The 16201-nt window shown below is 44.4% G+C and overlaps 1 protein-coding gene across 2 annotated transcripts in view; it reads right to left on the bottom strand.

Annotated features, from left to right (window-relative positions):
* KLF7 (KLF transcription factor 7) overlaps nt 1-16201 on the bottom strand; it is a 60326-nt gene that overhangs the window by 13134 nt on the left and 30991 nt on the right. For both annotated transcript variants that reach the window (XM_074595155.1, XM_074595154.1), the window contains one exon: nt 13905-14517. In XM_074595155.1, the coding sequence (XP_074451256.1) occupies nt 13905-14517 (613 nt within the window). The remainder of the gene's footprint in view (nt 1-13904; nt 14518-16201) is intronic.

Below are 16201 nucleotides of genomic sequence, written 5' to 3'. Positions count from 1 at the left end.
ATGCAGGACCCAATATCATCACCGCGTGCATTTGAAGGGTGTTATTTCTGGCTAGCCACAGCCTGGTCCTGTGGCCTGAACCCATCCGTAGGTGAAGTGTGCCAGCTGTGCACTTGCAGAGCACCTCCCGGGACAGGCCATCCAAAACCATGTGTGCGCTCCAGCCAGGCTGAACCAAAGCACAGTGAACGGGGGCAACCAGAAGACCCACCTCAAAAGGGGACTCTGGATCACCAGAGAACACTCACACAGACACATCCTTAGCTGCCTGCTGAGGATCCCCGAGAAGCAGCCTGCGCACGCCTGCAAGTGCTGAAACCTACTGATCTAGAAGGACCTTATCATCAGAAAAGTTAGTGGTACAGAAACGCTATTAGCCCTTCAGATATGCTTTAGGGTTTCAGTCCACCGTGACTGCGTACTTCTGTGAAGCAGCCTCTCTTCACTGTGGCTCTGTCCTGCAGTCCATAGCCCATTTTAATCTTTTCATCTTCCTGGAACGTATTTTCATACCCTGAGACTGGGATGCTTGGGGAATAGGCTCTCTGTTCCACTTCTGTTTATGGCACCTCACACAACCTAAAAGTACCTCCCAAGCACACTTCAGTACAGTCTGGCCCTCCATCCTCTTTATTTCATCTAGCCTGGTCCAATCTGGTAACTGGGGGACACAAACCTTTGCAAATTTATGGGAAACATGCAATAATGAAGCTAGAATTTATAAGTCATAATAAAAATCCATCAGACTTTGGCAGTCCTAAAATCAGGTCGCTATTCTTTTGGTGACTAAGACAAATACAAGACTCTAAATATTAGGCACCTAGTTATAAAAATAAACAAATTATTGGTATAGCTTTCTCTTGAATGCCAAAAATTTATCATTTGAAAATATGAAAGAGCCAAGCACACGATCCCAGCAACACTACCACGGTAAACACATACCAGGTTCTCAGCAAAACATGATTGATAGAGCTTGCCTGGTTCTGTGACAGAGACACCGCATTGGGCTTTGGGACTTCTCCCTCCATTTTCCAGCCTTGGGCCGTCTTGGTGAGCTTCATCTCATGCAACTCGAAAGCCACTGTCTGGAATAGCCACCTATGGCTCTTTATGAAGCTAATAGAGAGGCAAAGGCAAGTGCAGAGTGTGACACATCGGACCCCAGTCAGACTTCAACTGGAAGTTAATTTCTCTCCTTTGATGGTACAGGGGGCTAGGCAAGCAGCTCAGCTGCAGGCAGCTCTGTCTTTGCTCTCCAGGCACAAAACAGAGAATGTCAGGTCTTCTCTCCAACGCATACTTAGATTGCAAACCCTATACAAGCCTTCACAATAAATATTCCCTCACAAAACACAGCAGTGGGGATGTTGTCTCTTCTCAAAATCCAGACACCCCCTGTCCTTGCCACCTACATCCCACAGGCACCCTCAAGGTCCCAAGGATACTTCTTTTGTATGGGGAGTAAAGAAGCTTCACTACAAACATGTCATAGTGCCTGTTTCAACAGAGTGATTAGTAGAAACATCAGGTTCCAGGATGCAGAGGTACATAACTGAGATCATCTGAGGACACTGTCATGATCACAAAACTACAGCACACAGCGGACACTGGGAATATTATACATCTTATATTGCATTATTTATTGCCACCCCCAAGGGTTAAAAAGTCATGAGTCCAGTCTCCCACAGAAATAATGAGATTTTAAAGAAGAAAACAACAATATTTAGAGATCATTTGCCTTCTGCTTTGTAGGTAACCTACGGTCATGATTTTAAACTTCTCTTTGCAGCCCTGCAGGCTGGAAACATTGATTATGAAATACAGGGAAAGGAGTTTGCTCTCTACTCCTTGGATTTCAAAAGCAGGGACTTTAAGAAGAAAACGCTGTGCATGATAAGATCGCACAAGTTGGCAACGCTGTGGGGTGAAATCCTGGCTCCATCAAAGTCATTGGAAAAATGCCCATTAAGGCTTGAGTTTCACTCTGTATCTTTACAGAATTAAAAGTAAACAAAGATATTATGATTATCCATCTGTATCTATTTCCTTATCCCTCCCCTGCACCCCACCTTAAACACCACAGCACAAACATATGTTGATTACAGCACACTTAGTAAAACAATCAAGTCGTTTAAGACTCCAGTCCTGTAATAAACTTCAGTAAGACAGAGCAACCCTAGAAAGAGGAGAATCACAGTCAAAATCCTTGCTGGTATCTCTCTGTGCTAAAATGTGGTACAGTCATGGGATTCCTTTTGTCAGTATGAGCGATTTAGACGAAAATGCTCAAAGAAACCGAGGGAAAAAAACCCCAAACCTGTCTGTATGCACATTTTGAAGGTCACTCAAATAAGACATTTGTTGCACTATATTTTAAGAGCTCCTTAATATCATGTTACATAACTACACAAAACTAGCAAGCAAATGTGTCTTTAAGAAAACAACAGAAACATCCCCTGAAAAATCACCATGTGTTCTAATCCACCATGAATTATTTACATACAGTTTCAGGATCCAAAAAAAAGTTCTATGAAAGAAACACAAAACATTTCCTTCCTTTTTAAAATCTGTGATTTAAAAACTATTCAAAATGAAACTACTTCTAAAAGCCTCAATGTCTAAAAATATGTATTGAAAGACAGCTTTAAGTATGCTTGCTCCAAGACTGGTGCTCCTGGAGAACCAGACAAACTGCAAATTACAACTGAAAAAGGAATTAAATGCAAGATTTCTTGCCTGGGTTTCTCCTACAAGAAAGCTCTGGGGGCCTGAGCCACACAAAGAAATGTGTGAAGAATCAAGTAGTCCCACTGGCTTTTAAGAGAGTGTTTTACTAATTTTGCTTGCCACCCTTTCTGAAAAATCCTTTTGGGACTTTTTGCTGTTCCCGGGCTAGTGACTGGGACCATGGCATTGCAGCGAGCAGTGGTGTCACTGCGGGATGACCCAAGGCATCTTTCAGAGGCTGTTGCCCACAGGGGTGTCATCAGTGCGGACACAAGTCACTCAGAAATGCCAGAAGCCAGTGCGGTTTTTGGTGAGAAGCGGCCCCCCAGATTGCTTTGCACAGAAACACTAGGCAGGCAATTGTATTTGCTTTGCATTTTATTACGAAAGTCTGCCACAGCACAATGGGATGCCTAATGTGGAACATCACATTAACAATATTTTATATTTATGTAGCACTCTTCATCTCCAAGAGTCCCTGAGAGCTTTACAAGCTACATACATGGCATACCAATGAAGCCGAGCCATAATTCTTCTAATTAGCTGAACATCAGCACACTGCACATGGCACAACAGAAAATGTTACTGGTCACTCTTCTTACGGAGAGAGCTATGTTATATTTAATAGAAGCTGAAGGACATTCAGTTTTAAGGACTCCTGAAAAAATGGAATCTAACCAGACAGGTCTCCTTAACACCCATGCCTGTCCACCCTCATTACATACGCACACTTTGTCAAATACGAGACACAGAAGAGGAGTAGCCCAAGACCTGCTGCTTGTTAAATACCCCCACTTTCACACTAGATGCAGCAAGTTATCATCACATGGCTCAGGCAGCTGCTGTGCTGGTGAGGTTACAGAAAAGCTAGTGAGCAGCTGCAGTTCAGCACACAACCACATCACCCTCTTTCTAAGATTAATAAGTTCATTTCTTCAGCAAAAAGGAAGAGCAGGCTATTTAATACACACATCCTCTGGAGATCAATGCGAACATCTAAGCATATGTGCGTGCAACCCATCAACCAGTAAAACTAATTACAAAAATCAATTTCAGATACTTTTCTGAGCCTTTCATTCCTCAATATACTCCTAATTGATTTTTGTTGGAGAATGGAAAGCCTAATTATTATTTTTATTATTACAAAGGAATGGGGGGGGGGCGGGGCAGTGGTCGGTGCGTAAGTGGCTCACCAATGCTTTCTACCCAAAAGAGAAAAAAGGAAAAATAAAAAAGGCATTTTATTCACAGTTTTGCCACCTGCTGGAAAGATGGAAAAGGCTTTGAAAGGGTGACAAAGCACAAGAGAAAAGCTGGCAGGAGACAGTACAGGGCAGAAGAGGAATGTGACAGGATTGTGAAATACACAATGTGAGAAGGTTGTACCTATTTTTAGATGGGCAGGGATGATCAAGTGTAAAAGCAATACATTTCCATGAACAATGCACAGCTCCTTTCATACAAAAAGGTCAGCAGTGCCCTTACAGAGAGATGGCTCTGATTATGTCTATATTAGAGATGGGGGAAAGGAGGTTAAGAACCAGACCCAATGTCCAATCAGTCTTTCTACAAACTTCAAAGCACCAGATTAGTCCCTAAGGGCCTTGCCAAAGCTTGTCTACCGAGTCAGCAGCAGTCCTCAGTATGTAGCCATTCAGGACGAGAAAAGAAATGAATTTTTGCAGCATTATGTCTTACACACACACAAGCACCTAACACACCCCCACAAAGCCCACTTGCCTAGCTGAAAAGCAGAGAAAAGCAAAGCATGTAGCAACATTCAAAGAAATGGAAATTTCCCATTTTCTACTCTCCTTGAGAGGACGCATTTAATGAACGCCCATTGCCATACATGCAGAGCACTGAAGGCGGGAAGGCTTTATCTCCCCGGGTCTACGCAAGACTCCCATTGAGAGTGATAAAGCCTTCGAAACACCGCTCCCCTTTCAAACCCCTTCTCCGCAGCTCCCCTCCGAAGGAAGCTCCTGGCTGTCGGGGAGCGGGGCCAAGGGACGGATGCCGGCGCCAGCCTGGGCACACAACCCCTGCTTCTGCCCCACTAATTGCCGGCACATCCTCCCCCAGCCCCAGGCCCTGGGGACAGCAGCTGAGCAGCAGGCCCAGGCGGGGGCCCGGCAGCAACACCAGCAGCAAAACTACCCAATTAAGCCTCCAGAATGAGTGAGTGAGGAGGGGAGGAAAATTTAAAAAAAAAAAAAAAAGAAGAAGAAAAAAAAAGGAAAAAAAATAAGGATGGAGTTGCTTGGCAACGGGAGGGCAGAAGCAGCTGTGCAGCAGGTCGGGCTGGTACCCAGGCGGCCGGGCTGGCCCATTAGCACCCCGCATCTCATGCATTTCGTGCCGGGGTCTCCTAGTAACAGCCTGTGCACGCGGGCTGTTGCGCACTTCCCCTCCTCTCCTCCTGTTTCTCCCCATCATGCGAGGCATTGCTGTTTGCCCTAATTACACATTCTCCGCTGCTTCAAGCTGCCATTACTTCGGTCCCCAGAGGAGAGGCAAGAACTTTAAAAAAAATCTCCTCTAATAAGGGCTTTTAGTTTCAGATTCAGTGGAGCTCTGTGAGCTCAAAGATGCAAGGCAAGGCAGCAGCGGCAAAAGTAACAGATGAAAAAGGAGAAAAATTCAGCAGTTCACTGGGTCAGATTTTTCCAGGACCCTGAAATATATTTTTTCTCTTTGTTTTTTCTAAGTTACCCTGGAGGGTGAACAATGAAGAGAGCCCTTTATGGGACATGGCACATATTTACATAATCCGGCGCAGTGCACCAAGGATGTGCTCTTTGGACACCTGCGTTTTAGGCCAAGAGTTTATGAGAAATTCAAGGCAGAATATAAAGGCAAATATTCCAGGCAAAATATAAGAAGTGTGTTTCAGGGACTCGAACCGATGAAAAAGAGGAATGGACACCCCCTTTTCCAAATGCTATGATTTTAAATCATTTTGCTCCGTATTTTTGCTAATGAACGTGGGTTTTTTGCTTATTCAAACTATTACAGTGCTGATGTTTTTCACCACTTACGTATCACTTCACTTTCTCCCTTTCAGCACTGAAAAACTGGAGAAAGACGAACCAAAAAAAAAGATGCATACTGGCAGAGACAGCACAGGAATAAAACACAAGGTGAAAATAAAATACATTCCTTTCTGTTTCCCAGTTTTGTCAACCACAAAAATTAAAAAATGGAAGAAGTCCCAGGATGCTTTCATTCATTCAGATATTGGATTTGATTTGGGGGTGGAGGTGGCTTGGACTGTGCTTGGGCTTAAAAAACACACTGCCAAGTTCTCGCAGTGAAGGCTGCACTGGTGTCAGGGCAGGGCTACCTACACGGTGGCAGGCACGGGATGTTCCTGAGCGAGATCCCATCCTCTCTGGTGCGTTCTCCCTCTCCTGGGGCTGGAGGTTGCAGGCTGTGCCCAGCGGTGCGGGAGCTCCTTGGTGCTTCACGCTGAGCAAGGCTCAGTAAAAACGTCTTGGCAACACTGGTGGGCAAACCTTGGTGAACCAAGCAGCCTGGTCTCAAGAGCATAAGGCAGTGAGTAAAAATTAATTTTACCGGCTAGGAAGTCTCCTCATCTGGAATTTGGAAAAGGCACAGATGATTACCTGTCCTTAGCTCTAAGGGAGGTACAAGCACCCAGCTGGAAATCACCCAGGTCACTCATGCTGCCAGATGAGTGTAAATAAAGGAGGACACAAATGTACTATGAAATTCCATTGTTGTGTGATGCTGCATCTTCAGGGAGAAAATTTTAAAAAATAAAGAGGTGTTCTATATGAAACATATTTCCTAAAACATATTCAAAGCCAAACAAAGCCCAGGAAAAGAATTGCCTTTGGGATTCTATGGGTTTTGCAAAGAATTAATGAAAAAATTGTATCACATGTTCCACACTCATATGAAAGTCAGTTTACAACAGATCATAGCTTAGTACATTTGAGTTAATTTTTACCCGGATATTCACAGATAGAAGTCTTCTACTCAAAGACTATTTTCCATTACACAGGCCAAGTTTTTAGCTAAACTTGTTACACTGAGGACAGCTCTTTTCTCCCTGCCCCTCCCCAACACACATGCCACATTCTCCTCAAAACCAAATATTTTTCCTCCAACTTCTAAAATAACAAACAGTAACCACACTGGAAAAAGACCAAATGTGGAAAATTTCACTCTGAAGAAGGAAAAGCTTTGCAAAGTTACAGGTGACCAACAAGAAGAGGTCCAAATGGAAGTCTATGCAAAATCAACCATAATACAGTTCCATGCAGTTACATATTGAACAAAAGATGTGCATGCCTATATTTTTATAACATTCATTTCCAAGAAATAATATAAGCTTCTAGTGCACTGATGATTGCTTATGGTCATCATAAAAAGCTAGAATGACACTGCAAAATTGTCCAACTAAACTAATCTATTAAGATCTCTCTGTTGGTGGTAAGAGTCCAGACGTACAGGAGGAAGGAATAAATCCCCTCTAAGCCTCTGAATGCACACTGCCATACAGCGAGGACACCTTTCTTTCAGAACTCAGCTGGGGATCAGCTTTTATCTTGAAACACATGCTTGTCACCGTCAGCTTAGCTAGCACGCCTGCAAATGTTTTTTCAGCATTCAGTTTTTGCAGACCCAGCTCTCAGTCCCAGGTTTCAAAGGCCAGACACCTCCAGGAGCAAATCTACCCAACGCAACATTTGGGTGCCTATCTACAAATGGGGACTGCTGGGATTGTGAACTGGCCTGCAATGTTTTAAAGGCTTTTCATTCTTAGTAAGTCTTCTTATCATGTATAAAGCTGACCTATGGAAAGATTTCGGTTCTGCAGTGACACAAAGGTTTTGGACTCTCTCAGAGACCTGTGGATAAAGCACGTCCCATGCAGTATTTTTTCTTCCCCTTTCCAAAATGGCTACACTAGTCTTTAAACTGCCCTGACTTGATGTCCTTGTCTCTCATTCATTTCAATCTACTGCAGCACGTCACCACTCATTCTTGGCGTGTGGTAAATAACTGGTTAGACAGAAGTTTTCTGAAGACACAAATACATGTTCTCCTAAACTCCAGCAATACAGAAAGAGCAATTTTATTCTTTAAATCCACCTTGCATTCTCTTCATCATAAACTTGCCCTTTAACTATCTTTAAATACATTTTTTCAGCCATTATTCCTAGTGCTAATGCAGGCCTAGCTGGTCCCCCTACCTGCAGTTGGTCTCTGCTATACGTGGGCACCATCTACGCCATGGTGCCCATGGTTTTGTTTGGGACACCACCACCCTTGGCAGAAGCATGGACGCTGTATTTAGGTCCGCTGTATTTAGGTCAACTTCCACGAAGCTTTGCAGTTCATCTGCTCCTGCTTGCTGCTATGTAGGTGTGTGGGTCCATGTCTGCATGGGGTGTGAAAGGCAGGTTCTGGATTAGGAGAGGTCCATCCAGGCTCGTGGCTGTTTGCCCAGATATGACCCAGACTCAAATACTCACTCTGTGCTTAGGAAAAGCCTAACTTGGCACCTGCTTTTGAGACAAGAGGTAGCGCACTTGGCTTTTCCTGCCCAGAGTGCCTCAGCTCTCCCAGCCTGCTCAGGCCCTTCTCGTCCAGCAAGCCCACCTTAGCCTAAACCAAGGTCTCTGAGCACACATCTCTGATTCAGGCCTGGTGTGACCTCAAACAGTTCAGAAGTGCCAGTGCTTTGGACAAATGGGCAAGAAAATCATAGCTTCTTGTCATTAACCTGCCATTTGTATACACTGTGGGACAGCAGCAACACAAAGGGAAATCGGCAGAAGACAAGTTGAGGGTTTTTACTTTGAGTCTTTCTCTGTGATCCCTATCATTCACCCCCTTGCTAGGTGCCTCATGGGGGTTCAGGGTGGATGGTTATAAAGAAAACACTAGATGACAAGCCTAGAGATTGCTCCTCCGTGCCTTACCAAGACAGCCTGCCATAACACTTGGAGGCATCTGCACTCTCCCTCCTGCAGCTGCTGAGCAGACAGCAAACATCACTTTCTAGGCCTCCCTTGTGCCAAAAATCATCTCACATGGCAAACAAACAAACAATACCTATTTATATTTTCAAACCCAAACAGTAAGGCTGTCCTGTGCTATTGATTTGGCAAATGATGGAGCAGAAACAGGACTGAGGATTCACGTATTGGCTACTAAGCAATAGATGAACACCACTGGTGTTTTAAATGGCAAGGGCTGCTTTTGGCAAGGCTTGTCCTCCTGCCGCCCGGGAGGTTCACAAAGCTCATTTCCTCAGCCTAAGCTCTCGCTGTAATACTGAAGTGACGCTCTGGCCATCCACAGTGAAATCACAACACTCTCCTCCAAACTTGCCAAATGGCTAAAAGGCTTCAAAACCAGAAAGTTTTAAAGAGCTTATTTTAATCAGCTTTGATAAACTCTTTTTATGTTTTTACCCAAAAAACTTCAAAAAAACCCCAGCCCCACAACGAAACACATCTTTCCAATTTGTCAATGCAACTGTACCCCAAAACAAATTCAGCCCTGAGTGAAGGTCTTCCTCACACACCCCTCCTCCCTCAATTCCCTTGCTCTCGTTTCCAGTGGCAAATTCACCCGTTGCTTCTGCTGCTGCCATGGGAACTTCAGCATCCTCCATCTTCTGTGTCCCCTTGCTGGCGTGCAGCCCTGCACACAGAGCTGGGGACTCGCTACAAAGCCATGAGTTTCTGTACAACAAAAAATCTTGGGCTTTGGCTTTCATTTATCCTATGCTGCCTATACTGTCCTCCCAAATGCTTTTCCCTAAGTCATTATTCAATACCTTGCGTCCTGCAGAATTGGTGCTGTGCTTGGCCATTTGCTTTTTCTTTCTCTTCATTGGCTTTCTGTTCACGGGTCCTACCACACTAACACAATACAGCAATGCGGCTTCCCGTTCATGTGGTACCACTGACACAGATAGTCTTATTTTCTCTATTATTCCTTTACTTTGTATTAATCTTCTTTATCTATCATCCGGCCTACTCTCCTCAGTTTGGTCTTTTCCAATCGTTTCCAAATTCTGGATGTTTCCTCTTTTATCTCCAACACTTTGGGAAAGCTCTTCTCTGTTGTTTTAAAAACCTTCCTGTTCATTAATGCTCTTTCTAATACTCTTGTGTCTCTCGTCTTTTTCTTGCAAATGTAGTAATTTGTTTTCCTGCAGGGTGGATTTGTTTGTTTTAGTTACTCTCACTCAGCACTTTGGATCAAAGAACTGTATAATTTAAAATAAGATGTCCTGACAATGTGAAACAAACTCCACTTAAATAAGTGCTATCTTAAGATCGCATGTAGACTTGTAACATCTATTTACATGGGTATTTCCCACTTGTTTTAGGCTTTAGAAACCTAAATATAGACATGAGGTGCCCAACTGCTGTTTCTCAGACATGAGCTTAAGTTGTATCAGATCCTGGTTTTAGACGGATAAAGAAAAAACCCAAAACCTTCTGATACTCATAAAATGCAAACCCCAGCAGAAACCCCTAGAGGTCATTTTTTATCGCTATCACAATCTTAAGGATTTCCTGGTCAGTTTATATGTGATGCTTTATCTCTGGCCAGAAAGCACCCATGCCATCTCATACCTTCCCTTGTACATTACTGCAAGGAAGCCTGATATGAATGGCTTTGTCAGGAGATAGAAATCTCCTCCAGAGGTCTTTGATCTGGGAGACACAGTGACGTTCCATGATTAATCTTTCCATAGGTCACAAGCCAGCTCACCCTTAGACTTATTTGCATCCAGACACTCACCAGCAATATCCTGTTTTCTAATTTAGGAAGTACTAATGACTACACCCGGATTGTGGCTCATTCTAATTCCTTCCCTCTCCACCCTCCATTACATCGGCGATTCATCTCCATACATGTGTGAAGGCTGGATGAAAATTTCTGTCTCTCAAAAGAGACAAAATGTCATTGTTTGCACTGATGTCGGCTCCATGAATAAGAATGTGAGAATGTGCTAGGGCTGGATTCCCATGCCAGTCCTGGTGGCTCCTTCTTTAGATGTTTTTACCTCACCGTCACATTGGCAGCATGGTCTTTCCAAGCCTACAGCTCACCTTTTCCTCCTGTTTACAGTCCCAGACGCTATTTCTCCCCTGAGTGGCTTCTTTGCCGCCCTCTGACAGTCAGTCCCACCACTGCTCTTAGCTCCTTTACACACCCTTTGCTTCAGATGCCCCAGCTTGCTCTGAATTCAGTCAAATATTTTCATTTCCCTTTCCATCCAATGTTTTTCCCTTTCCCTTCCAGATTAAATTCTCTCCCACACAGATGATTGTTTTTCCCTCTCCAAAGGTCATCCAGAAGGTGGTTTCATAACCAGTTCAACCATTGATGGGCCTTACAGCGCTGCCCTGATTCTCTTACAGATGAGATGCGGGAGAGTAACAAGAGAGGCTTGTACAGCACCAAGTGCAGTGTGGGGGCTGACTGTCTCTGGGCTCTCCCAGCAAAGTAAAGCCCTAAGAGAAGATCGGCTCCAACCTAGCAAGCTGCTATCGGTCTGTATTGCCTCCAGCCCAGCCTGGCTCATCACACAGCAATGAGGAACGCCAGCCAGTGTCTGTCTGGTCAGCCTTACATACGAACGAAAGGAATGCAACCTCCTTCCGCCGCCTTCCACCCCCCAGCTCCCCAGCCCATGGTTTTCTTGTTTTCACGCACTGCAGTAAATCCCTTTGATCCAGCAAGTGGACTTTGCATGTGCAAGTTGGGTGACCAGCCCGCATCTGCCTCCCTGCCTGTGAACCCCACACTGAGAGCTCTTTGTCTGTCAGGGCGCTCACACCCTTTTACACAGAGCCCGCACTGGCAGACTGTTCTTGCATGACATACTAACAAGCTACCAGCCAAAGGAAAATATCTCGCAATCATTTCAGACCCTCTGGCTCAGCCACTGACTAAGCCAAGTGGCTACTAGCCATTGGCACTGCTGGGTGCATTTGCAACCCACAGCACACTCAGCTCATGGCATGAAAAAAACAAAGCACTGATGGAGAAAAGGACTCCTTGTCCCTAGACCTGAAGGCGTGCACGGGAAAGGAGGCAGCCCTGCCATTTATAATTCAGTCCCAAATTTCCATAGTTACTCCTCTCCATCCCTCTCTTTTACCAGTGGCAGGAGCTGCCTCCGGGGAAATCCCCCTTCAGAGGTCCACATAAACAGATTTCATGTCTTGATTGTACCAGCTCTGATTTAAGACATCCAACGGTCAGTGATTTTTAAGGGAACAGAGCACTTAAGCAGGATGAAGAGGTCTGAATGACTTTGTCCTATGGACTATATTTCTCATTGTGGATTTATTGTAAAACGTAAGATTTCACATACTGATGTTATCAAGGGAAAGGTTTTGATCTCAGATACAAAATTCAACCAGGCCTAAGGCTGGGTTAAAAAGCATGCAAAATCTTGCAAGATTTTGACTCCAAAGAGTGGAGGCGTTGAAAGAGTAGTGGTTTTTGCAAGTGCACCCTCAGGACTCCTTGCCCACAACCCCACCTATTGGGTGACAGAACCGGAAAAACTCCAAAAGTTCACCCTTTCTAGGTGATGGTGTCACATCCCTGACTAACTTCAGGAAGAGCCGTATAAGATCCACCACTTCCAGGTCAGTGAGGAACGCAGGGGTCACATCTGAACAGACGAGACTGCCATGTCAACAGCGCTCACACTCTGCATTTGTGCCTTCATGGGAGCCCTGACACCTGCTAAGGCCTTGGCTGGGACGTCCCCCTGCACAGCCCTGGCAGGGGCCAGCTGCACAGCAGCACCGGCGCTGCAAGGAGCCTCCTGACCACGATGATGTTAATTTCAAAATGACTGCACTACTTTCACTGGCTTTCAAATCACTGGATCACAAGTGAGGTCACTCCTGGCAAGGCGGCTATCCCCAGTAAAAGCACTAGAAAGCCCACATAAAACAATCAAAACCAAAGCCTTTTATGTCTTAATATGATTTATACTTCAGACCATGTAACTTTTACAGGGCTGCCTAGTAGTTGATGGATGCAGCTCTCTTAACAATCCACACATTTGTTTGATTTACTGCACTGGTCCAACATGTTATTTTCTACCTTGCAAGAACAACCTCGCTTCTAGGAATCTGCCTGCATGATAAGATTGTGAATTAAATGTGCAGTTATCGTAAGAGACCACACATTTTACAGTAAAATTGAGAAAACTGATTACAGCAATCCCTCTGGAAACAAGAATAATCACATGATAAGAGAGTGCTAATGGGAATTTATCATCTCTCATCACATGCGAAGCTCAGAACAAAGCAGCAACCCGAGCAAACTGCACAGCTATTACCGCCACTGAATACCAGCCGAAACGCTACTGGGGACTATGAACAACTGACAGGAGAGTGGGGATCCTGAACAGCCAAACCTAAGCCAATTTGGTATGCTTCAAGAAGCTTATGCAGTGGAGCTTTTATGCAATTTTAGTAAATATTACCCACAATAACAACCTGACATCTTCCCATACATCCTATTCCCTCTCTACATAGAATACTCCATTCAAACTCTATTCTTTCAATTGTTCTCACTGTATTTTACCACCAGAGAAGTCCAAGATCATGAGCATCTCAAGGGTATGTGCATCTATGTACCTACATGTCTGCATCTATACACATGCTTTCTCATGCACACATTATTCCTAAACTACATATCTCAGATCTGAAATACATTTTTCTCTTTCACCCATACAAAAGGCAACAAAAACCTACCTATCCTATTTTCTATTTAAAGCAATTAACACTTGACTAAAATTAACATTTTTGAAGTTGTCTTGAGGAAGCGAGTGCTGAAAACCCAAACTGTCAAGCCCACAGTTTTAACACGAATGATACATCTACATCCCTTAGGTATCCTAAAATTATTCTGCATCAAGCCCCATAAGACGTATGAAACCCCTACAGGTTAATGGTAGACGGTAACTCCTCCATTCTATCAAATAATGGGTACATTTGCTGGCCCACCATATCTTTTCCATTTCCCTGTTTCATAGATAGAAGCTTGGACTTTCAGAAGAGTTTTTTTTTCTTTTCTAAATGAGAATAAAAGGAGATGGTTACGGTTAGGTGGCAGGGGGACAAGATGAGAGAAGCATCCTACACAAGTACCTGTATGAGTCCTCTGGTGAGCCTTTAAGTGGGAGCTCTTTGTATAAACCTTCCGGCACCCATTGAATTGACAGCGATGAACCCTCTTCTTGTTTTCTGGGGATGCTTCTGCCCCTGTACCTCCTTGTTCACTGTCACTTTGCCCGCTCTTTATTGTCCCCGTGGTTGCTGTTGCTACACCCACTTTCACAGAGCTGAGTGAAGTTTTCTTGGCAACCAATTTCAACGTCACAGTGCCATCCACCGCTGAGAGAGTTTGTGAGGTTTTTACAAGGTGGCGGCTGAGCTCCGGAGAGGAAGGGGGCGTTAATGAGGTTACTGCATTGAGTTGGGCCTGGTTGACGGCTGTGTAGCCTTCTGTGGAAGAGCTGGTGGACTGCAAGCTGAGGCACGTCTCAGACAGCAGCTTGTCCCGTGAGAGGATAATGTCCATGTTGGCGCTTTTGTCACACGTACTCGTCTCCACTGGTAAAAGGATGGGGTCCAGCCGTCGGATACTGTCCTCTGCATCTGGGGCTGAGGAGGCATGAAGGAAGCAGTCTAAATCCTCACCAAAGGTCTCAGAGATCTTCCGTGGTTCAGTCTGAAGGTATCGCTCCAACTCCAGGCATGTCTGCAGAAGGGGAAGGGAGAGGGGAGGGAGAGAAACAACTGTTAGAGAGAGGTTGCCACATAGCTGCCACCTAGGGCAGGAGAACAATGTGGTCCAGAGCCATTCAGAGAGAGCACTCATGCACACCAGCACCTTCTTGTGAGGTGGTCACATTCTGGGAGACATGAGGATTTGGCACTTGTTTGATGCTGCTCCAAGACAGTGTGGGAATATCCATGTATGGTAGCAGATATTATTGTAGAAGTGAAGATACAACAACCAAAAGCATCCACTACATATTCATAAAAAATCTGCACATTGTCCCACGAATGTGGTCCTTCTCAATTTTAAGTGTAATCTGGCCAACAGTCACTTCCGCATAAACTATCCTAATGGCCCCATCGCCTGGCCATGTACAAACAAAAAGTCACCTTTCCAATGAACTGCTTGCTCTTCCTTCACAAACACTAACTTTCACTCCAAATTTAACTCAGCGTAGTTAGCTGGGGCCCAATCTGTTCCTAAACCAGCACAATTCTGAAACATAGCATTTTAAGACAGGAGACAGAGAAAAACCTCCAGTGACACCACAACTTGTTTAAAGGGCCTGACAGACAGAAAACAAGGACTTACTGTCAGTTTTAGAGGGGTTTTGGCACATCTGGTCAAATGGGGCTTCCTGTGTAGAAGACACCAGACTTGCACACAAACACACACGCGCACCTTATTAAAAAGCAGGTGAAGATGCAATCAAAGAGGCTGGCACATAAAAATGTGTTCCTGGATGTCCACAGCAGTGATCATCAGCACAAGGATGGGGTGCGCCTCCTACTTGAATGTACCTTATTCTGAGGTGCCGTGAGCTAGCCCAAATAAAGTCTCCAGGCACAATCAGGCTGCCCAGTGTTCTCCATAACCAACATTATAAACTTTTATTGTTTATAGAAAACTGTTTGCTCTAGTGTGAGGAGCTTTTAATGGAGTTTATTAGTCCTGTTTTTCATTTCTTGCTGCCTGAAAGGCTAGCTGGTTTAATACCACCACTGTGATTTTACAGGACTTGGACAAAGAGACATTCTAACTAATACATTTTAGAAACCTTTAAAAACTACTCCTCAATAGAGATATTAAGAAAGGGATTTTAGGCAAAAATTTTCAGGCTATGAGAGCTAACGACCCAACTACATCTCAACCTGGAGAGTCCAGCATCTGATCAAGAAACAAAAGCTTCCTATGACCAGAGGAGAGACAGAGAATCCTGCCTTCTGAGTAGAAAGGTCCCATCAACAGGAGTGTAAAGAGGCCACTCGCAGCTCTCTAGGAGCTACTGCATAACTCAAAATTACTACTTTCAATGTAGCACTGCTGGTTGCAGATACAATTTGCTGGGATGACTTCCAGAGTTCAGAACTGAATTTGTCAGACTGTTATCTGTTGTTTCTTTTTAAAATAATAGCTGACTATAGACCTGACCCACAGAGATGGACTTGGACAAAAAGCAATGAAATGGCAACAGAAACAAGCTATACTTTAGCGTGTAGGTTATTTTCAGAGGTATGACACTGTACATATGATGTGTCTGCACACAGACCTGGAGGTGGGACACTTACCAGTTAGTACTCTTGCCTTAAGCAACCTTTCAATTTTCTTTTTAAAGTGCCTTTCTGGGACCGTGAGAAATGGCTTGCACTGGGGATCTGGTCTC

This window comes from Larus michahellis, chromosome 7 (assembly GCF_964199755.1).
Source record: "Larus michahellis chromosome 7, bLarMic1.1, whole genome shotgun sequence".
NCBI lineage: Eukaryota > Metazoa > Chordata > Aves > Charadriiformes > Laridae > Larus > Larus michahellis.
This window is presented reverse-complemented; position numbering and strand designations above follow the sequence as displayed.